The sequence below is a fragment of the Plasmodium gallinaceum genome, assembly GCF_900005855.1.
Source record: "Plasmodium gallinaceum strain 8A genome assembly, contig: PGAL8A_v1_10, whole genome shotgun sequence".
NCBI classification, from domain to species: Eukaryota; Apicomplexa; class Aconoidasida; order Haemosporida; family Plasmodiidae; genus Plasmodium; species Plasmodium gallinaceum.
The window spans coordinates 70,094-94,013 of NW_021628239.1; the positions used below are offsets into that span (position 1 = coordinate 70,094).

Genomic DNA, 23,920 nt, shown 5'->3' on the forward strand with positions numbered 1-23,920 from the left:
TTAAGTATATATATATATGCCGATAAAATAAATATCAAAAATTTTTAAAAAAAGAATTTTACTGCGGATACTTGCATAATTACCAAAAAAAAAAAAAAAAAAAAAAAAAAAAAAAAAAAATTACTAAATGTATTACATGCTTACGTTTTTACCATTTTTATGTGTTGATCAATTAAAGTTCTAAAAAAGTTTGTAAACCTAGAAAAATAAAAATAATTGTCTAGTGAAAAGAATGATTAACAAATGTTTATTCATTTAAAAATTTTTCATTAAAATACAAATATTTTTTAATTTTTTTTTTTTTAACTGTAATAAATTTAGAAAAATTAATGTAAGATATTAAATTAAAGTAATAATATGTAGAATATAATATATAAAATGATAGTATTTCCCAATGCACCAATATTCATTTTATTTTTTCTTTTAATTTTAAGTGAAAATATAAATTGTATTAACAAAAATGAAAACATCACCCAATTAAAACATATGATAGATAATAAAGTGCTACATGATGATTTATTAGAATTAGAAAGACTAATACTACAATCATTAGAATTAGATGAGTTAAAACTGCCTATATTAAAACCAGAAACTACAAAATATATTAATTTATCTAATTTTGAAAAAATAGAAATAGTAATTAATAATGATGAAACTTATAATTATATTATACCTACATTTAAAGCTAATGCTGAAGATTTAATAAAATATGAACATATTACAAAACAACAACTTATAGAATCTCATAATTCTGAAAACTCTGTTTTCATTAAAAGAAAAAATGTAATTTTGAGAACTTTAAGAATAGTAAAATTTATGTTGACACCAATGGAGGCTTATAAAAATACACAACAGTTAAAAGATTCATTAATTGCATTAAATAATATTTTCAGAGATCCAAATGAAGAAATGGAAGAATCATCTACTTCATGCATGTATGAATTTAAAAGAATTTTTTTATTCAAAAAAATGAGAAAAAAAAAAAGATTAAAAATGTTTCCACGTAAAACACTAGACGATAACAAAGAAGATATACTTAATTCTAAGGATTTATTTTTTACAACTCATCCGAATATTGATTATATGATAAAATTAGACAAGTTATCTAATTATTATAACTTAGGGTTATTTAATTTAGTTGGTTCTAATCTTATAGGTACTCTCCTTTTTTCATTTCTAAATTTTTAATAAATTATTTTCTTTATTTTTTTTTTTTTTTTCATATAAAATTTTTTTTTTTTTCTCTTTTAAGCGCTGGGACATTTTATTGTCTTAAGATTAGCTCTTAAGGAATTTCATAAATATTTTGAAACGATGGAATTGAAATTTTTTAGCTGGCAAAAAATTTTAAATTTTAATATGTCAGATAGATTTAAAGCAATAGATTTAATGTGTAGTTCAGGAATAACTTACGAAGCAGAAACAAAAAGAAGAAAACAATATTTAAAGGTTAGTAGAAGATCATCACCTGAAGAATGTAATATATTAGAACTTATAATTCATTATTTAAATAAATATCAAATGGAATTAATTACCAGCGCATATCAAGTTAATTTAAAAATTCATGCTTTACTAGAGCATAGTCATATAAAAGAAGAATTTTTCAAATTTATGTGTGATAATAATAACATTAATTGTAATATATACGATAGCCATAAATTTACAAGTGAATATTATAAAAAGATTCCTTCAGAAAGTGACATTTCTGAAAGTCCATTAATAAATCCATACAATATATATGTAAATTTTTTGTATTTTATAAAACGTTATAATTATTTTAGTCACAAAAATATTTTGTATGTTCACTTTTTAAACCTAACTGGAATCTTAAGTAATTTTTATCTATGTTTACGCATTTTTTTTTTTTTTATTTTATTGTGTTTCCTATTAATTTATTATCCCTCTACGTTTTTAAATGTTATTAGATTTTGAGAGTAAGGCTTTTGTTAGCTCCCTATATCTACCAGGATATTTTAATGGTAAAAAGGAAAATTAAAATAAATAGAAGGAAAATAAAATAAAAAAAAAAAAAAAAAAAAAAAAAAAAAAAAAATCAAATTAATCTTGATATATTTTTATTTGACTTATAGCTATTGAATTATCCTTTGACGAAAAATCTAAGATCATGGAACTATATGATTATTTGTTAGAATGTAAGTTTAAAATATTTAATAAAAATGTTATTTTTAGTTATATTTAATAAAGAAAAAAAAAAAAAAATTACAATTAATATTCCATATATATATTACCAAATATTTTATTTGATAAAATCTTAAAATATTTGTAATATACAGGTGTAGAATTATGCCACAAAAAAGATAAGAAATATAAAATATTATCATACGATATTGACTTATTATTAAAGGATGAAAAAAGTCATTCACCAAAATGTAATATGTGTCAAGGAACACTATTTTATATCAATAGTAATATTAATAAAAAAAACAATATAAATTATATTTGACTTCTTTTTTTTTTTTTTTTTTTCCATGATTTTTTATTTGTTTTTTTTAATTCATATGTTAGGTAAAAGTGAGGAAAATGTTTCTATGTTTCAAAAATTTTATACTTATGTTACGGAAGTTGTTAAAGTAAATAATATAAGTTCGCTAATAAAAGATATGAACGTTTATGAAGATTATGATAATTTTTTAACTAACGATATAAATTGGTATACTTTTTTACTATTATTTAGGTTTAGCACTTATAAAGGTAATTAAAGTAAAAAAAAAAAAAAAAAAAAAAAAAAACATTTAATTCCTTTATAATATATTGAAGTTATTGGGAATATATCAAATGACATTAATAATATAGAAATCTATGCAACAATTAGAAATAAATAATTAATCATAGATACAATTTTTTTCATTGTATTTATATACACAACCATCTACATATTTATATATTTATTTATACAGAAATTGCTCATAAAAACTTAGCTGAAGCTATGTATCTAAATTTAAAAAAAGAAGATAAATTTAAAAGGACTATTACTACAAGTTATTGGTTTCCTTCCCCAATAAAGAAAGCTTATTCCTTATATGTCAGAAAGAATAAATCTATGAATTTAGTAGAGAGTAAAATATAAAAAAATAAAAAATGATAAAATGAAATTATGTAAATATATCACTTCCTTTATTTCTTTCTATTTTTTAATATTTTTATATTTGTTATACAAGTTTATTTCTCATATATATGTAAATATTTCTTTAGAGTTAGAAGGATTATTAAGTAGTGGAGCTATAGAGAAAATGAAAAAATGTATACAATTTGTCGTCCATGTAAATTCTTTTCTACAGTTAGATTTTTTTTATTACCTTAATGAACCTCCCCTTGGAGAACAGCGTATATATCCTTTGTCTATGATGCTTGAACATAAATTTAAAGAGTGGCATGATAATTCCTCAATGGGTTATTTTTTTTTAAACTATGAAGATGAGGATATGAGAAAACAAATAAAAGAGAAAATAAGGAATGGACAGATTGTAATACCCAAATATAGCAAATGGATCCTTATCTTAAAAAAATATATTGAGAAATCATATGAATCATATTTTAATCAAAGAAATGTAAAAAATTTATATAAATATCACAATGATTATAATTCAAATAGTAAGATAATGTTAATGAAAGACTCATATGATTTATATTCGAAAAAATATGAAGATATAATTTTTTTTGCAGACATATTTAATTTAAGAAAATATCTAACAGCTACTCCTCGAGCAAAAAAAAGAAGAGATAAATTGTATTATTATATAAATACCATTGCTGGTAATACTATTAATCTTTATAAATACGGTATTATGTATGGATTTACGATAAATAAAATATATTTGAAGGAAATGACAGATGAATTATTTGCAATTTATAAGATGAATATAGATACATTTTCAGATATTTCTTTTTTGCAAACAGTTTATTTACTTTTTAAAAAAATTGAAAATAGTTATAATGAGCATAGGAGAAACGATAAAATGGTAAGATATATAAGTAAAAGTTTATTTATGTATTAAATTTTTTATCCTTATTTATATGTTCAAAGTGTCTATATATAACATATATGTTATTACATTTATTTTTATTCTTTTATTTTTTAACAGAGTATGAATAATGTATTTTTTTTTAATGTTAGAAGAGATTATTCTAAATTGAACAAGCAGGAAAGAGAAGAAGAGATCAATGCTTCTATGGCATCTAAATATTTTTCAAAAACATTATTTTCTGTTTTCCAAATGATGTTTTCTGTAAAATTAAGTAACAACGCTGAATATCTTGATAGAAAATATGGAACTGATAGTATGATTGGATTAACAGTACATGAACAACCATTTTATAGTTTAGCGTATGCATATTATGGTAGTTTGATGGACAATTTAACAAATAGTCTTTTGCCTATATATGCAAAAAAACCAATAACTCAATTAAAGTATGGAAAAACATTTATTTTCTCTAATTTATACAAATTGTGTTATCATATATATTCAATACTAAATTTGAATAATTTAAGTCTTTTATGTGAAAATCAAGCTATAACTAGTTCTAACTATTATTCATCTAAGAAGTTAGCTCAATTTATAGATAGAAAATTTATACCTATTGTTGCTACTTTTTTTGTGCTTAGAGTTAATACTGTTATAGAAGAGGCAAAAACTACACCAAAACCATACTTAGATCAATTTCTTTGGCCAACTAGTGCCGTACCTATTACCTTTTTAAGTATATATATGGCTACTAATACGTATCTTGGAAATGATAGATTTTTTCCTTCAGGATTTAATGAATACTTAAGAGGGCAAACGGAACATGTTGCACACCCACGGCCCACTCCTAAACCATCTGTTCACTCAATTACCAAGAAAACAATGATTGGAGTAATTAACGGTGTAGCTATTACCGTATTTATGCATCACTTTATGAGATGGTTTGCTTTTTATGAAAACTTTGTTTATGTATTTGTAAATAATGTCCGTGTATTTGAAAGATTTTTTAAAGCAATTGAATATCATATTGGAAATTTTATAAGATCAAATTTTAAAAGATTGACTACTGATGCTTTATTAAATTCAATGGAACGCGCTTATAGAGCTATAAAAAATAAAGGCTATCACAAGGAAGCTATGGAAGCTAGACTTTCTGCTAAAAAAGTTAATAAACGATCAATATTAGGAAACTTTGAAGAAAATGTAGCTTCTCTAACACCACAAGATATTGAAACCTTGTTAAAAGATGAAAACTTTTTATATGTAGATGATAGTTCTTTCTTTGAGGAATCAGATGAAAGTGAGAGTTTTCTAAATGAGAGAAAAACTGTATGTTATAGAGAAACAGATAGAAATAATTTAAATTTAATACCTTATACACGCTGGACACAAAGAGAAGCAAGTGATGATTCTACTGATGCCACAAGTTCAAAATATGAAAAACAAAAAAAAAAAAAGAAAGTTAAAAAAAAAAGGAAAAATATAGATGAAAAAAGTCTAAGTGAAACAGAAGATAATCAAATTGATGAAATAATGATGATTTCAAGAAGAGCTAGTAGTGAATCAGAATATATTGATTATGACCGCTCTAGTACATATTGTACTAAAATATAATGTTTTATTTTTCCATTTAATAAATTAAAAAATATTATGACATCACAATAAACTTGAATTTAAATATAAAAGAAAGATTAGTAAATTTATTCTTATTTTATATAAATAATTTCTTCAAATGGGGATTTTTTTTGTATGTTTTTCTTAAAACATTCTTACAACATTAATTCTTTTTTTTTTTTTTTTTTTTTTTGTAAATTTTTTCGTAAGAATTATTTTTATTATTTTTTTTTTAATAACCTTCTAATATAACATGAAAAATTAAATTTTAAATTTTAAGATAAAAATATAAAAATTCAGTGTAATGAATATTTTTTTCTTCTTTAGTCAGAATGAAAAATAAATGGTTATAAGGTAATAACTCAAATATTGTTCATGCACATATCAATAAATTTTTAATATATAGAAAAAAAAAAAAAAAAAAAATAAATAAATAAATAAATAAATAAATAAATAAATAAATAAATAAAATATGAAAAAGCATTCTTTAAATTTAAGATGAAAAAATGAGCTAAAATTAGAATATTTGTATTAATATATATTTTTGTTTTTCCTTTTATTCTTATGCTAATAAATTATTTTTTATTTTTATATTTTATAGAAGTAGAAAAAAAAAAAAAAAAAATACTATTATGTATTTAGTATTTTTTAAAAATAAAAACATAGAAAATACTAAATACAAAATTAATTTTGAATTTTTTAATATTATGTGGAAGTTAAAATTATTTAAGTATTAAGTTATTATTAAATGAAGAATTTAAGAAAATGCATAAAGTACAAAGAAATTAAAAATAAAAAATATAGTGATGTGGAAAGTAAATTAAAAAAGAAAAAGAAAAAGAAAATAAACAAAATTCTCATATTGTAATTAATTATAATAATATAAGGTTAGAGCAATAAAATCTATTATATAAAATAAAGAAAAAAATAAAATTTGAATTATAATAAATTATGATATAGGAATATTAATGTATGTAAATAAATGATAAAAAATATTATAATTTTAAAATAATGAAAATAAATTCTAATGAAATTAGAATAAGTTATATGCCATTATAAAGACAAAAAAAAAAAAAAAAATAAAAATAATAATAAAAAATACAGTTTAAAAAACATGAAATTCTTATGTAATTTAATATTTTTTTACTTTTTAAGTTGTTATTTAAGTAAAAATTTATACAAAAATAAATATCTATTTAAGCAAAATAAAAAAGGAAGCATATTTTCTATAAAATGTCGTAAAAAACATATAAAAAAAAGGGATACTAATATACATTTCTATAATTTCTTACACCAAAATAAAGCTTTGCATGAAAAGAAAAATTATAAACTTACTTTTAGTAAAATTAATTATAAATCAAAAAGAAAAAAAATTATTAATTTCTTAAGAATTGTGAAATTAAATGATTTAAAAAAAAATAATGATTTTTTATTTTCATTAAACAGTAGGAAACATAGTGAAAAATCAAATAGGAATTTGTTGTCTAGTTTATTTTGTAAAGCTTTGGAAAAGAGTAAAATCAAAAGTAATTTGTTAAATGATGCAACAAAACTATTTAGAATAATAAGAGAAAGTAAATATATTTTTGCTACAGGATTTCTATTAACTATTGTATCTTCAATTGTAGATTCATATATTCCTATATTTTTATCAAAAACTTTATCCTTTGTAATGAATAAAAGTTCTGGAATTTTAAAGAATAAAAACTTTCAAATTTTGAATTCTTTTATTTATTATTTAAATTTTAATAATCCTTTTTATATGTATGTATTAGTTTCTCTTTTAAGTTTACTTTTTTCTTCTTTCAGATCATATATATTTAATGTATGTGCATATGTAAGTACATGCAAGTTACAAAATTATTTATTTAATGTTTTAATATACAAAAATATAAGTTTCTATAAGAAAAAAGGGAAAGGAGAATTAATAAGTAGATTAAATATAGATTCATCCGAATTAATTGATATTTTCACCACTAACCTAATTGTATTATTAAGAAATATGATTAAAATTGCATTGTCTTTTTATTTTCTCTATAAAATAAATATAAGCTTATTTATAGTATCCTTATTTATTGTTATAATTATTTCAAACGTTTCTATATTTTTTTCAAGTATTTTTCGTAAATTTGCAAAGGATGAAAGTTATATCATTGCACAATCTAACAACATTATAGAAGAATCTATCTATAATTTTTCTCTTATACATGCATTTAATACACATAATAAAGAAATAGAAAAATTTAATAAATCGTTAGATAATATTTATTTATGTAGGATAAAATTAGGTTTATTATATATGTTGGAAAAATTTTTCATTCGTTTAATTGATATGATAACTTTTGTTGTAACCCTAATTCTAAGTAAAAAAACATTAGAAAATAATAATTATGTTGAATCTAGAACTATAATTTCATCGGTTATATATATGCAGAATATTATATCTCAATCTTGCACAATTGAACAGCAATATTCACGAGTTCAAGAGCTAATTGGTAATGCAGAAGATGTTATAAAATTAATTGAAAGGGAAACTTTTCGTAATAATCAAAATAAAATTAGTACAAATAAATATAATATATCAAGTTTCTTTAACTTAATTGATTTAAAAAATATAATTTTAAAATATTCCCTCATAAAAAAATTTCAAACTATTCAAAAAAATGCAGATTATGTTGCTAATATTATTAAACCTAATTATCTTAAACTCTTTGAAAGAAATTATAATAATTTAATGAAGTTATTGTTGGATAATAAATCTTGTTTAAATGATGATGAATTCTATTTATGCAAAGAAGTGAAAAAGGTGAAAAATGAGAAAAATGAAAAAAATGAGAAAAATGAAAAAAATGAAAAAAATGAAAATAGTTTTAAAGAAAAACATATAAATATTCAGGATAAAGAAACCTCGATGCCAATAAAAAATAATATACATGATACAAAAACAGATAAATTAAGCATTCTTTCAGTTAATGAAAAAAATATAAAATTTGAAAAAAAAAAAGAAAATAATTCTATAAAATTAAATAAAGAAAATGAAATTAGTAATGTTATGAAAAGTCCTAGTTCTAAAAATAACAATGGAGATAATTTCAATAAATATGATCTTTCAAATAAATTAAAAATAAACAAGTATGATATAAATATTGAAGAAATTTACAATTTTATTAAAAATGATGATGAACTTATTATAAAATACAACTTGGATAGAAAATTTATAAATTTTTTATTGTCAAAGTATAAAAAAAATATTTTATCATTAATCTTAAAGTTGTATGAAGAAAAAAATAATTTTATAAGCGAAAATTTTTTATTTATGTTTGATAATATTTGTTCATTTAAAAAATTGTCCATTAAAGACAAAAAGAGTATTCTAAAAATGAGTAACGTAACAAATAAGACATTATATATAATATTGCTAACTTTTTTGTTTTACAATTATTCAAAGTTTTATTATAAAAAAAAAAGAAAAAACATAATCAATTTTTTAGAAAAAAAACATAAATTGTCATGTAATAATCAAAATGAAAATTTAAATAATAATAATAATAATAATAATAATAATAATAATAATAATAATAATAATAATAATAATAATGAAATAAATGATGCAAATATAAACAATACAAATATGAGTGATGTTTTAAATGATGCAACTATAAATGATTGTAATGTGAATGATATTCAAGGAAAAAACAACATTGAAAATAGCAACATGTACTTATTAAAAACTGAATTAATAAATTACGAAGAAATTTTAAAAAAAAAAAAAAAAAAAAAGAGCCTTATTAATATATTTCCATACATAATACAGAACGCCATAAAAGAATTGGAAATTTTAAAATTTATTGATGAAAATTACAAATATATAAATGAAAATTTAATGATGGATAATGTAAAAGATGAAAAAAAAGGAAGCACTTTAATTTTTGAAAATGTTGACTTTTATTTTGCAAAATACCCGAAGAATAAAATTTTATCAAATATTAATTTAAAATTTTCACCAGAATATACATATGGGATATTATGTTATAACGATTCAGGAAAAGAATATTTGTCAAAATTATGCTCACGATTATATAATAAAAAATATGGGAATATTCTATTAGATAATGAAAATATAGAAGATATATCTAAATATATTTTGACAAAAAAAATTTCTTTAATAGAAGAAGAAAGTTATTTGTTTAGTGATACTATAATATACAATATACTTTATTCTTACAACTGTGTAACAAAAGAAAATAAAATTTTATCACATTTAAATTATGATTTTAAATTAAATCATAATAATATAAATAATTGTGTCCATTTATTTTTAGATCACGACTTTTTAAGTGAAAATAATAAAAAAAAAAATATATCAAAATTAAATAAAAAAATTTTAAATGATAATGAGATAATTCAAGAAAATAGTGATATAAATTTTAAAAGGTGCCTGATGTGTGGAAAGAATATAAACACACGGTTAATTGAAGAGCAAAAAAAAAAAAAAGGTTATAACAAATATAAAGTACATTTCATAAAAAAGCTATATAAAGAAATCATGAAAGTATGTAAAATTGTTCGTCTAAAAGATGTAATCAATTGTTATAACGATAAATTCTTTCACAAAATTAATGATAAAATATTATCTGGAGGACAGAAACAAAAAATATCATTAGCAAGAGCAATCATAAAAAAACCCCAAATTTTAATTTTAGATGAAGCCTTCAGTGCATTAGATTCAGATAATGAATTAAAAATATTTTCAAACATAAAAAAATACTTACCAAATTGTACCATTATAAATATTTCTCACAAAACAACGACAATTAATCATTGTGATTATATTTATATATTAAAAGATGGAAAAATTATAGAAGAGGGTTTGAGATTAAAATTGATGAAAAATAAAAATAGTGAATATGTAAAAAAAATCAATGAATTATGAAAAATTAAAAAATATATATATATATACATGTAAAGGATTAATATAAAATTTATCATTTATTAAATTAAAATTAAAACAATGGTTTGATTACAAATGTATGTTGTCTTAATTTGCATTTATTATTTTTTTTAATGTGTAATATTAAGAAATAAGTTGAATAATAAGAGAATTTTTGTTTAAATTTTTCTGTAAGAAAAAAAAAAAAAAATAAAATAAAAATAAATAATAATAATTTATTTTTTTAATAAAATTATTAAATATTTTTATTGTATTGATTATTTTTTTTTTTTTTTTTTTTTTTTTTTTTTTGCTTCAAATAAAAATATTTTCTATTTTTTAGAAGTTATTTGTCTTTTTTAGTTTTTTCATATTATTGTAAAGTTTATTATTTTTTTTTTTTTTTTTTTTTTTTTTTTTTCTTCTAAATTTTTAATAAATATTTATATTTTTTATTTTTATTTGTTCATATTAATTATTATAATCTTTCCTATTATGAAATTATTTTTATTTTTTATATTTGATATTTTATTTTATTTCTTTCTTTATATTTATATACATTTAATTTGTATTATCAATTTGTTTTCCCCAATGTTTTATAATATGTATTTATGTAAATAATTTTATTAAATCATTTTAAACACTTAAACATTTTCTTATAGTAATTTACCTTTTATGTTATTAATAAAAAAGATATCTTTATATACTTGGTTAATGTAATATTATTATTTTATTTTTCTATTATTTTAAAAGTTTCATATATAATGAGAAATTCTTCAAATTATTATATATATACAACTTTATTATAAAGCTTAAAAAAAAAAAAAAATTTGCAATAATAGTATAATTGATAAATTTAAACAACATAAAAAATAAAATTAATAATTATATTAATGCTTACATTCACGAAAATACTAAATATTTATAATAATTCTTAAATTATTTATGATATTTATGAAAATTGTCATTAGGAGAAACAAATTTAAAAGTTATATAAATACTTAATTACATGATTGTAAAAATTATTAAAAGACAGTAATCAATATAAAAAATTATTTCTTTATTTAATGATATATTTTTTTTTTTTTTTAATGTGCAGAATAAATATTAGTAACTTGATCTTTTTTTGTATAAAGCAATGCAGATGTTAAAACAAAAAAAGATAGAAAAATAGATTTCCTTAATTTATGATTCATAAATGAATATTTTAATTTAAAATTTAGTTTTGTAGATTTTTCAGAGAGAAATTTATTATCCATTTTTATATATTTTTCATTGTATTTTTGCTTTTTTAATTTTTCTTCATCAGATAATTTATAGCTAACTAATTTTGCTACATATGGACCAACATTGTCACCATTTTCAATGAAAATCTAAAGAAAATATATATATATTTATTTAATTATTTATTTATTTATTTATTTATTTGTTTATTTATATGTATATATTTAACCTTATGTGTATCATCACAATATGGGAATTTTCCTGATTGCCAACATCGGCATATTCTTATAACTTTTTCTTTTTCATGTTCAGATGGACAAGTTTCTATTAACTGAATTTATAGAAATATATAAATTGAAGAAATGTAAATTTTTTTTTTGTTTAAATTATTATTTATATAATTATATAATATATATTACAAATACATACATGTGTATATTGAGGAAACTTATTTGTATTGAAGTTTATTTTGTTAAGATATTCTAAAGGATCACTCATTTCCTTTTTTATATATATATTCATACAAAAAAAATTTCCCTTTTTAATTGTATTTTCAAATATATGCTTAAAAAATCAACATTCGTGTAAAAATGCATAAAAAATATTCATTGAAAAATACATATAACTTTATAATTACAAAAAAAAAATTATATAAAAATGTCGAAAATATATTAACCTTTCTTTTTCTTAAAAAATATATACATAATATTTCTTATTGCAAAATATATATATAAATATTTAATAATTTAATATAAAAATTTTTAAGTTTCCTTTTAATATTTCATATAATTTAAAAACGTGCTTTTATTTTAAATAAACTTAAAAATTTTTACATTTTTTTTTTTTTTAAATAAATTCTTTCAAAAAAATTTTTATATGTATTTTTATATAGTCATTTTTATTTTAAAGTTCCGTTTAATTAAAATTATCATACATAAATTATAAAATAATAGATTCACTTTATTAAAATTGTAAAACCATAAACTTAAAATTTCATTTCATTTTATTATAAATAATTAAATATGTTAGGAATAGTCTTAAAAAATAATTAAAAATAAATATATATTAAAAGTTAATAATTGTATAAAAATACTTTTTCTTTTAAAATATTTACAAAAAGTTACATATTTATTTAAAAAAAAGAGAACTTATAAGAATTTTAAAAAGTGTAATCTATAATGTTTTAAAAAATGAAAATATAAAAAAAATTTTAACTTTATAAATAAAAAATTTAATCAATAAAAAATATATATATATATATATATATATATATATATATATATATATATATATATATATATATATATATATATATATTTTTAGAACAATAATGTTATTATTTAAATATTAATAATCTATATTATCCTAACAAAAATTTATATAGAAATATTGTAATAAATTAATTAAAAAATAAAACTAAATATATGTAGAAAAGTTTAATTTATTTTACTAATTGAAAATATTATAGAACATATTAATATATAATTAAAAAAAAGTTAAATTTATTAAAACTATTCCTGTTTATAAATAAATGAGAGATTTGTAATTCAAATAAAAATTAACAAATAAAAAGACAAATAGATAAATATAAATATAATAACAAAATAAAAAAAAAAAATAACCAAAATAATAAACTAAATAATTTAATGAAGAAATACTTTATATATGATAAGAGTAATAAAAAAAAAAAATATATAAAAATAAAAGAAGCAAGTATGAAATACAAAATATATATATATATTTGTCAAACTTCAATATATTATTCTTGAAAAAAAAAATAAATAATAATGAGAATTGTATATTTAATCTTTTAATATATATATATTTAATTCAAAAAATAAATATTAATAAATTTAATGAAATAAAATCTAAAAAACAATCTGTAGTATATATATTATATGTTATTATTTACAAAAATAATGATTGTAAGATAATTTTATTTTTATTTTTTTGTAATTTAATGGTAATCATTATTATACTACTTTATTATATTTGAAAAACTTTAGTTTTTATTTTTATAAAAGAAGTATAAATAAAAAACCATTTTAGTCAATTAATAGTTTATTAAATTTATAGGTAGACCTTTTTAAACTTTTAACGTACATTTGAAAAAAAAAAAAAAAAAAAAAAATAAAAACGAGTAAGTATAATATATTTTGAAAAGTTTCTACGTTTTTATAACCATTATTATTATGCTATTTATCTTTAATTTTAAATCCAAAAAGACATAAAAATATTAACAATATTGCTTCTTATTAATGATAAAAATAAAGCTTTTTAAATTTTATATTAAAATTAAAAGAATAAATTAATGTTCAAATATGTGTTAACTTCCTCAAAAAATACATAAATAAATTTTTTTACGCAAAAAAAATTATTCAAATATATATATATATATTTAAAAATGTAAAAAAAATTTGAAGAATTAATTACATATAAATAAATTAAAAAAAAAAAAAAAAAAAAAATTCATATATATATATTTTTTTTAAAGGAAAAGATAATAATAATGTTAAAATATTTCGGTTAGTAAAATAAATTATTTTAAAATAATATAGTTTTTCTATCGGAATAGGAAGAAATAGTTTATAAAATTGGAATATTATTTTTTTTTTTTATATAGAAAAAGATATTTTTATAATTTTATAACAATTATTAATCCCTCGTCCTATTTAATTTAATATTACGAAAATTTCCTTGATTAGATTCTTTATAGTTTCTAAAAAAAAATTAATTTATAGATATATAAAAATTAAATAAATTTTTATATAACTACGTATATATATATATATATATATTTTTTAAACTATATTAATTTTTTCTCTTTTTTTACATTTCCTTAAAGTCCCCTGAAAGCATATTTTGGTTATTATATTGAGGATTGGAATTAGAATACATATTATAAGAAATGTTAGGAACTCTTTTATCTTTTTCACCCTTTTGTATATTTTTATTTTTTTTATGCATATAATCATTTTTCATATTTTCTTTTAATACATGCGATTTTTCTTTATAACCTAAATATTTCGTAGTTCCATCAGGGTTATAAGTATATTCATGCTTCTTAAATGCTAAGTTATCTGGTATTGGGTATTTTTTTTCATAACAGAAATCGCAAAATTCTTTAAAAATAGAATTTAACAATTTTATAACTAATTCAATTCCTTTTTTATAAGAAGGTATATCATCTGATGATACAGATATATGCATTCGTTCAACAACTGGTGCTTCATTAATTGGTTTCCCTTTTATTTCTATTTTTACATTATTGTTAGTTTGTTCATTTATATAAGTTATATTTGAATTGTTTTTACCTAAAATTTTTTTCATTACATCAAATTCAGAAGGAAAACCAAAAATATCAATTAGTTCTATTCTACTTAATCTTTTATTAGCATATGGATTTTCATTTTGATCATTTTTATTATGTACAGGATTGAAATTATTGTTTGAATTGATGTAATTTGTATAGTTCGTTTTATTACTCAACTGATTTTTTGTCATCTGGTTCATATCATTTTTCTTTTTTATATTAGTATTATTTTGTGGTTGTAATAAAGTAGCTAACTTTTTTAGCATATTAACTGTATTTTCATTATTAGAAGATAAATTAGAGTTCTGCAAATGTGCAGGGTCATTTGCTGAAAATGGAAGAAATTGTTCTATCACCTTTCCCTCATTTAATATAATGCATCTAATAGTACCAATATCATTTATAGTTAACCCATTAATATCTTTCTTTACTTGTTGTATCATATTTTGATCATAAAAAGTGATTTGAGCTGCTGCTTTATCGTTTAATATTCTTATACTTTTTGCTCCTTTATAATGAGAAAATAGAGTTTTTAAATCTTTTTCATCAAATATAAATGCATTTTGAGGATTATCAATAAATAAACCTAATGAATAATTATTACTATTTAAATTATTGGAATTATTATAAATATTATTACTTGTTATATTATTCATACTCATCTTTCCTATATTGTTGTTTCTTTGATAGCTTGTATCTCTATTTGAGATATTGTTATTTAATTTTAAGTTGTTTTGATCTTTTGAATTTATTGGATACATTTGTTGATTTAATAAAATATTGTTCATATTTTTACATAAAATATTTCTTTAATTGTTTAATTTATAAGATTTAGAAGAGTTTATTTCGTTAATAAACTTATTTAATTTTTCATCAATACTTAAGAAGAGTTATTACTATTCATTTACATATATACACTTACTCTATTCGATGTTTTTTTTTTTTTTTTAAGAATCTAATTTTTAATACTTATTTCTAAATTTAGGAATTTTTTTTAAACTGTTATACTATATATTCTCTATTCTTCTTTTATAATATCACATATATCCTTTTAAACACCTTTGTGCTTTTAATTTTTATCTTTTATACATTAATATATATATATAAATATATATTTTTTTATTTTATTAATTTTTATGTGAACACATAAATCTATAAGTATTTGTAATATCTAATGCTTTCGAATATATATATATATATATTCTTAAGGGTTGTGTCAAGTAATGATTCCAAATTTTTTTTTTTTTTTTTACTTTTAACAGAAAATTATAAAAAAGGAGTTCACAATTTTTTTTTTTTTTTTTTTTTTTTTTTTGTTTAAAAATTTTAAATTATAAAAATATGACTGCTATTTTAAAAATGTGAAATACATAAATTTTTTCAAATGTATCTGATATAAGTTTATGGTTTTTAAATGCAATACATTATTATTTACATATTCTTTTTTCTTTTTTTTTTTTTTTTTTTTTTATTAAAAAAACATCATATTTCTGATTAATTTGAAAAATTAATTATAAAACTACTTTTTCAAAAAAATTCTTTAAATAAATATATACACTTTTAACAGAGTATTACAACTTTATAATTATTAGGAAGATTGATTTTTAGACTTTGTAAAATAAATTTATATGAATCACCTAAATGTTATGAAAGAAGATATTTTAAATATAAGAAAAAAAAAAAAAAGAAAAACAAAGGAAAAATAGATGATGTTAATACAAAAATATTTTATACATATATATATTTTTTTTTTTCTTCATTTTTTAACATATTAAATATAATTACCAACAAAAAGAAAATGCTTTAACATAATAAAATTGAAGAAATTATAAAATTGTAGTATTAAGGAAAAAGATAAAAAAAAAAAATAAAATAAATAACGAAAAAAAAAGAAAAATATTAAAAAAAAAAAAAAAAAAAAAAAAAAAAAAAAAAAAAAAAAAAAAAAAAAAAAAGTTAAAAGAGAAAAATGAAAAACGGTATATAAATATTATGAAGATTTATTAAAGAATTACGAAAATAAAAGTATAAAAAAAAAAAAATTAAAATCACATACAAAAAAGTAAAACTATAACATTATTTATTACAATATTAATGAATATACATGCATAGAAATGCATAAATTATTTATAAAGAATTTTTTTTTTTTTTTTTTTTGATAAAAGAAAATTAGCTAAAAAAGTATTTAACTATAACATTTTCAACCATTAATTTTTTAATATTTATTATTTTTTAAAAATTTTCATAAAAACAATACGCTTGATTTTTATAAGAATTATATTTTATATGGAAAATTTCAGTGGTTAACAATGGCATTTAAAAAAATGTAAAATCAAAAAATTTTTTTTAAATTAGTATATTAAAGTTGCATATCTTTTTTTTTTTTTTTTTTTTGTAATAAAATTAAATCTTCTTTGAAGAAAAATTTATTTAAAATACTTTTTGGAAAATTTAGAAAAATGTTTCCATTTTGTATTGTATTTCTTATAAGTCTTTTTGTTTTACACTTTTTATAGATAAAGGTAAAAATATTAGGAAAAAATAAAAATTCATTTAGAATGAATTTTAAAATAATAGGTCAAATGTTAATTATGTTTTCATATTTTATGAAAAATAAGCAAATATAAGAAAATATAATTGTTCATTTAGTAAATTGTATGTGTGTTTAAAGCAGATAATATGCATAAAAGTTTGAAGTTTCTCTAAAAAAAAAAAAAAACATTAAAATGGTTTTTAGAATTTTTTATAATTAATATAAATGTAAAATAATTTTTAGAATAATTAAAAATATACTGAAAATTTTATTCTTTTTATTTTCAAAAATTCATCAAATGTACCTATGTTATATTTGTGTTTTATTTGTTTATTTTTATTAAAATCTCAATTACATATTCTTAAAGAGCAAAAAAGGAGAAAAATCAATTGTTTAAAAGTCTTTGCTTTGTTATAAATATTAATATTAAAAAAGATATAAAATAAACAATTCAAATTAGAAGTATTTGTTTTTTCTTTTTTTTTTTACGAAATTTAAAAATGATACATTATGTATTGTAAGAAAGAAAATAATAAAAAAAATGAGGGAAATAAGAAAAAAAAATATAATAAACAATATATAAATAAATATATTAAAATATCCTCATATTATATAAGCTATAAATTAATAAAATTATCTATATTAATAAATGCTTATTTTATTTTATTATTTATTATATAAATACAACACAATTATATTTTTTTTTTTTTTTTTAATCACCTAAGAATGTATAATTATTTTTCATAAAAAAGAATTTTATTTAAAAAAAAAGTAATATAAAAATTTAAGTTTAACTAATATAATAATTAAAAAAATAATGCATTAAAAAAAAAAAAAAAAAAAAAAAAAAAAAAAAAAATATATATATATATATATATATATATATAAATATATATAAGATCTATTATTATTCTATATTTATGCATTCGTCATCAACATCAATAGCTGAAAAACTTGGAACATCTTCTTTCATTAACCCTCTTAACTATAATAAAAAAAAAATTTAAGTATTTTATATTTTAAATATATATATATGAGATATTATATATCCAATAAATATATAAATGTAATAATATATATATATTTCTTTTTACCTTAATAAGTTTATTATCTTCTGCTAACTTTGCTCTTTGCAATGCTTCTTGTCTATCAGCTTCATAAAGTTCATCTTGATTAGTAGCAAACTCCTAATAAGAAAAAAAAAAAAAAAAATATAACCATATAAATATTTTTAATAATTTTTTTTTTTTTTTCTTCATTTGGATAATAAATTTTTTAAATAAATAAATTAGTTCTACCTTAAGGGATATTAATAAGTCTCTAACAAATGATCTAAAAGCGGATGGTGACTCAACGCAAAAATTAAATAAGTCTACTGAAAATGTTTCAATTTGCTTTTGATTTAAATTTTCAAATGATTGTGATAAGAAGGTTTGCACATGTTTTATTATATGAGGTTTTGTTATTTCTGCATCAGGGATATTTACTACTTCAAATTCAAGCAATCTCAGTAAATTCATGAGAATTATGGTTTGATAATGAAAACCTGATTTATGAAAAGAGTCTGTTAATGTTTTAAAAATTTCATTTAATATAATATAGTAAAATGCTTTACAAAATTCTTCTAAGTATTCTTTTTTCTTTATAATAATATTATGAAGAAATTGGTGAGTTATTCTTAAACCATGATCAGCAACGGATGGATGTTCATGCTTGATTGCCCATAATAATGATTGAATAAAAGTATTAAATATTTCTGAATCTAAAGTAAATAAATAATCAAAACAGTGCTTAACACATGCATCTAGAAAATTGTAAAATTTTTCTCTATGTTCAGGATAAGAAGAGAAATCATTTTTTATCATATCAATAGTTGGTAATAAAACATAATTTAATACTGTTGGCAAAATAGGACAAGTAACATTTTCAATTTTTTTAAATACAGTTGATAATAAAGAAAATACTTCTGCATCTTTTATATGTGGATTACTATCCCTATAATCAACTAATATTGTTTCTAATAAAACATTTAATATATTACTAGTCATTTGAAAATTAATTTGTTTTGCTTCTTCAATAGTTGGTAGGGGAATATCCATAGATTCATCTATTTCATTTTTCAATTTTTTTTGTTCCCTTTTTAATAATTCTTCTTCTAATTCTTGTATATTATAACAACTTCTTTCTATAGTAGTTTCAATTAAATGTAAAAATTCTCTTTTCATTAAAAATAAATTTCTAAATTGAGCATGTTTAATTCTTTTCGTCCCATTCGTTTCTACTTCTAAATTAATGAACTTGCTATATAGTTGATAAATTCTTAAGAAATCTAAAAATACTAAAGATAATTGTTCATAATAAAAATATGATAACGCATAAGCTAATCTACAATTTACTCTTACAAAAGTAATAATTAATTTTGAATTTTCATAAGTACATAAATGTTCTAAATTTTTCATATCATCAGGGTTATTACTTAAATTATTATTTAGAGAATTTTGGTTATTTATATCTTTAACTCCATTATTAGAATATATTAAAGAATTCCATAAATTCATTAATTTACTCATCAAAATTTTTATGCTTTCTTGTTTTTCTTCATAAGGAAAACAAGAAATCACATGTGCAATAGCTTCATATAGAAGAAGATTTAATTTTTCTGGTAATTTATGCATGATATTATTATGAAATTTAATAAAAGTACTAAAAAATGATTCATTGTTATCATTAGAATGATTATTCTTAGCAATCACATTTTTACATTGTTTACAAATTTTTAAAATAGTTTCTGCTGCCATATCTTGTACTTTCTCATTTTCAGCAAATTCAAATAATTTTTTCATAACTGTCTTTAAGAATCTCCAATGAAGTTTCAAAAATCTATGATATTGACTAACTATATACATAACACATGAAGCTAATATGGCTCTATTTTCTTCTCCATTTTTTACTTCTATCATATGTAAATATATTCTTAATATATACATTAAAAAATCTTGTTCCTTTTTAAGTGTCATACACATAGATATAGAACCAACAGCATAACTTATTCTATTTGTTTTAGTACTATTCCATACTTCATTTTTGTTAGTATTCTTTAAAGACTTTTCAGATTCCTTGTTTAATAACTCTACTATTAGTTCCATTGTTTTTTCTGAGCCTAAATATGTTAAGTATACTAAAGTTGTTTTCATAGTATTATATAAAGCTATTTCTGTTGTATCTGGTTCAAAATCCCTCACTACTTCTCCTGTCTCATTATCATAAGAAATATAAATTTCTTGAGGTTTTGCCATCTTTTCAATAACAGTTTTTCTAATATCATTTAAAATAAATTCATATAATTTTATTCTTGGACACATTTTTCTAATTTCAGTAGGTGTTAAATCTATCTTATCTAAAATAGATGAATATTCATTAATATTAATTGCTTTATTATTAGTTGCATTTATATCATTATTCATGGTTGCAAAACTATAGGATTTTCTATTACTTAATGATGATGATTCCAAATTTAAGGATGCGATTGATGTTAAAGAGTTTTTTAACTCTGTTGATGAATTAGAACAATTTTTATTTTTTAAATTATGTTCTTGCTCTAATCGTGTTATTAATTCTCTTATTAATTGTTCTGTAAATATATTATAATAATCTATAATAATTAAAAATACTTCTTCCATATTACTATTAGCAAGCATATTTAAAAATTTAAATACAGTATTTACATCATTTGTATTGTTATTTTTTTCTACAATTTTCTCTCTATAATTTTTTAAAAAACTTGTAATACAAATGCTTAATTGTAAAAAATATTGTTCCCAAAAAATTTTTAATTCAGGAGGAATATTTTTCATTTCATTGGCATTTGGTAATAATTTAATTTTGCTTACTAATTTTGACCATAAATTTATAAATACATTATCAAAATATATGATATTTTTTTCATCAATTTTTAGCATAACAATTTCTTGTATACATTTTACACATTCTATCTTATAAGAAATATCATCCCAAAAATGATCAAATAGTAAATCAATTATTTGAATATTATTATCATTAAATTTATATTTATCAAAGATGTAAGTTAATGGTATCCATTTAAAAAAATTTGATAAACAATTTAATGTTTGTTTAATTAAAGAAGTATTAGTACTCCTTTTATTATAAACATTTGCCTCTAATATATACAAACATAAATTATATACTTCTTGAAATTGACTAGCATATTCATTTCTTAATTTTTCTTTTTTTTTTTTAATTAATGTTTCATTTCCAAATTCAAATACTTCTTCACTTAACATATTTAATAATTTCATATTATTCTCACAAACATTTTGGTTTAACTTAGCTGAATTTACTATATCTGGAATAAAACTAGACCAAGAATCTGGCCATTCTTTTTTTACTATTTGAATTAATGTTTCATCTAATTTGTTTAATAAATGTCTATCTATTCCTATCGTTGTTCCTTCTGTTGATAAAGTTATAGTATAACAAGCAATGAAATTTTTCATTCCTTCTTTTTCTTCTGGAGGGAGAATATTCCATTTATTATTAATACATTCTTCTAATATTTGTAAGCCATAAAATTTTGTATTTACATTTTCACTATGTTCTAATATAATTGATACAGATCTCCAAGCATTATCTAACATTTTAAATTGATTTAATAAATTTTGTGCAAAATCTCTTCTATTTTTATCTTTTGTATCTAATAATGCTTCAACCACATTATCTAATAATTTTAACTTTTCAGAATCAAAAGGTTGATTTTTATCTAATAGATATAAAGGATTGAATGATTCATTTTCCATTTTTATTATTTCAACTTTTTTAAAAATTTTAATTATTTGAACCAATATCTTAAATATTTCTCTTTTTTTTTTTTTTTTTTTTTAGAATATTTATAAAATTTACTTATTTGCCCTTATGACAATTTGTAATTCCACTTATGATCCCTTTCACTTTCTCTCTTTTTTTTTTTTTTTTTTTTTTTTTTTTTTCTAGATTATTTATTTTCTATTTTATTTAAACTCTACCAATGTTTTATTTATTTAAAAATTATTTAAAAATATATATATACTTTCTTTTTTGTCTATTACACTTTTCTATTATTTAATTTTATTATGAATATAAAATTATTACACAATTTATTTTATTTTTTAGATTTTAATATCTCAATTCAAACAACGATGTGAGATTTATTTTATTTTATTTTTTTTTTTTTTTTTTTTTTTTTTNATTTTTTTTTTTTTTTTTTTTTTTTTTTTTACAATTAGTTTTTGTCTGCTATGATTTTCTTTTCAAGGCTTTTCTTATATCCATTTAAATGTTTTTTCTGTATTTTTACAGTTTTTCTAGTTCTTTTTAAAAATTTTATTTTATTTTTTTTTTTATATATTTTAAAATTTTATATTTTTTCAAAATTTTTCTTTAAAATAAAAAAAAAAAATTAAATATAGCAATGAAGATACAAATGCATAATTTTTTTTATAATTTATACAAAAATAAAAAAAAACAAAACTTTTAGTTTAGCATTATACAATTTTAGAATTTTTCCTTAATTTCTTTATAAAATACATAATTTTCTCTTTTTTTTTGTTTATTTTTATTCAAATCATATATTTATATATATTAATTTTTTTTGTAGTCTCTATACAAATGAGAAAAGCATTTTTTATTCCTTATATAATTAAATCATATAAAAAAAAGAATATTAAGGTGTATTTTTATTTTATTTTTTTTTTTTTTTTTTTTTTTTTTTATGTTTAATTTTTTTTATTAAAAATCATACCCATATTATAAATATTAAAAATAAACATTTTTAAATTTAGTACTATGTCACAATATACATATATATATATATATGAAGTATGCTAAATCAATTAATAGATATATTTAGTTTATCAGTATTATTTAAACAATATAAAGAAAAAAATATATATATATATATATATATATATATATATATATATATATATATATATATATATATATACTTCTTATATATATTTATAAATATGTAATATAATATATATTATTCTTATTTTATCAAGATATGTTTTTTAATATAAACATAAACTCACAAAAATAAATCATTATTTAAATTTATTTTTTCCATTTAAACAAGAACATATATATATATCTATTACATCGATTATATGCATACAAAAAGAAAAATTATAGATAAAAAATAAATTTGTATGAATAAATTCAATAAAAATAAATGTATATATAATTAAATACTTATAAATAAATATATATATATGTATTTTATGTTGGGTCAAGAATTATAATTAATAACTGAAAAAATGTATAATAAA

At 18.0% G+C, this 23,920-nt stretch overlaps 5 protein-coding genes across 5 annotated transcripts; 2 read left to right on the forward strand and 3 right to left on the reverse strand.

Annotated features, from left to right (window-relative positions):
• Positions 1-378: 378 nt before the first annotated feature.
• Positions 379-5,597, forward strand: PGAL8A_00001800 (cytoadherence linked asexual protein 3.2, putative; the record flags this gene model as incomplete). The annotated part of the gene is made up of 9 exons (XM_028671408.1): positions 379-1,156; positions 1,253-1,831; positions 1,926-1,979; positions 2,091-2,153; positions 2,295-2,426; positions 2,527-2,712; positions 2,919-3,077; positions 3,214-3,980; positions 4,104-5,597. The coding sequence occupies 9 exons, from the start codon at positions 379-381 to the stop codon at positions 5,595-5,597; spliced, it is 4,212 nt and encodes a 1,403-aa protein (XP_028528064.1).
• Positions 5,598-6,711: 1,114 nt separating this feature from the next.
• ABCB4 (ABC transporter B family member 4, putative) lies at positions 6,712-10,530 on the forward strand (the record flags this gene model as incomplete). The annotated part of the gene is made up of 1 exon (XM_028671409.1): positions 6,712-10,530. The coding sequence occupies one exon, from the start codon at positions 6,712-6,714 to the stop codon at positions 10,528-10,530; it is 3,819 nt and encodes a 1,272-aa protein (XP_028528065.1).
• A 1,085-nt stretch (positions 10,531-11,615) lies between these two features.
• On the reverse strand, positions 11,616-12,249 carry PGAL8A_00002000 (CDGSH iron-sulfur domain-containing protein, putative; the record flags this gene model as incomplete). Its single annotated transcript, XM_028671411.1, has 3 exons — positions 11,616-11,900; positions 11,981-12,082; positions 12,181-12,249. The coding sequence occupies 3 exons, from the start codon at positions 12,247-12,249 to the stop codon at positions 11,616-11,618; spliced, it is 456 nt and encodes a 151-aa protein (XP_028528066.1).
• A 2,157-nt stretch (positions 12,250-14,406) lies between these two features.
• On the reverse strand, positions 14,407-15,852 carry PGAL8A_00002100 (conserved Plasmodium protein, unknown function; the record flags this gene model as incomplete). The annotated part of the gene is made up of 2 exons (XM_028671412.1): positions 14,407-14,470; positions 14,585-15,852. The coding sequence occupies 2 exons, from the start codon at positions 15,850-15,852 to the stop codon at positions 14,407-14,409; spliced, it is 1,332 nt and encodes a 443-aa protein (XP_028528067.1).
• A 2,652-nt stretch (positions 15,853-18,504) lies between these two features.
• On the reverse strand, positions 18,505-22,411 carry PGAL8A_00002200 (exportin-1, putative; the record flags this gene model as incomplete). Its single annotated transcript, XM_028671413.1, has 3 exons — positions 18,505-18,582; positions 18,692-18,784; positions 18,896-22,411. The coding sequence occupies 3 exons, from the start codon at positions 22,409-22,411 to the stop codon at positions 18,505-18,507; spliced, it is 3,687 nt and encodes a 1,228-aa protein (XP_028528068.1).
• Between the last annotated feature and the right edge of the window lie 1,509 nt (positions 22,412-23,920).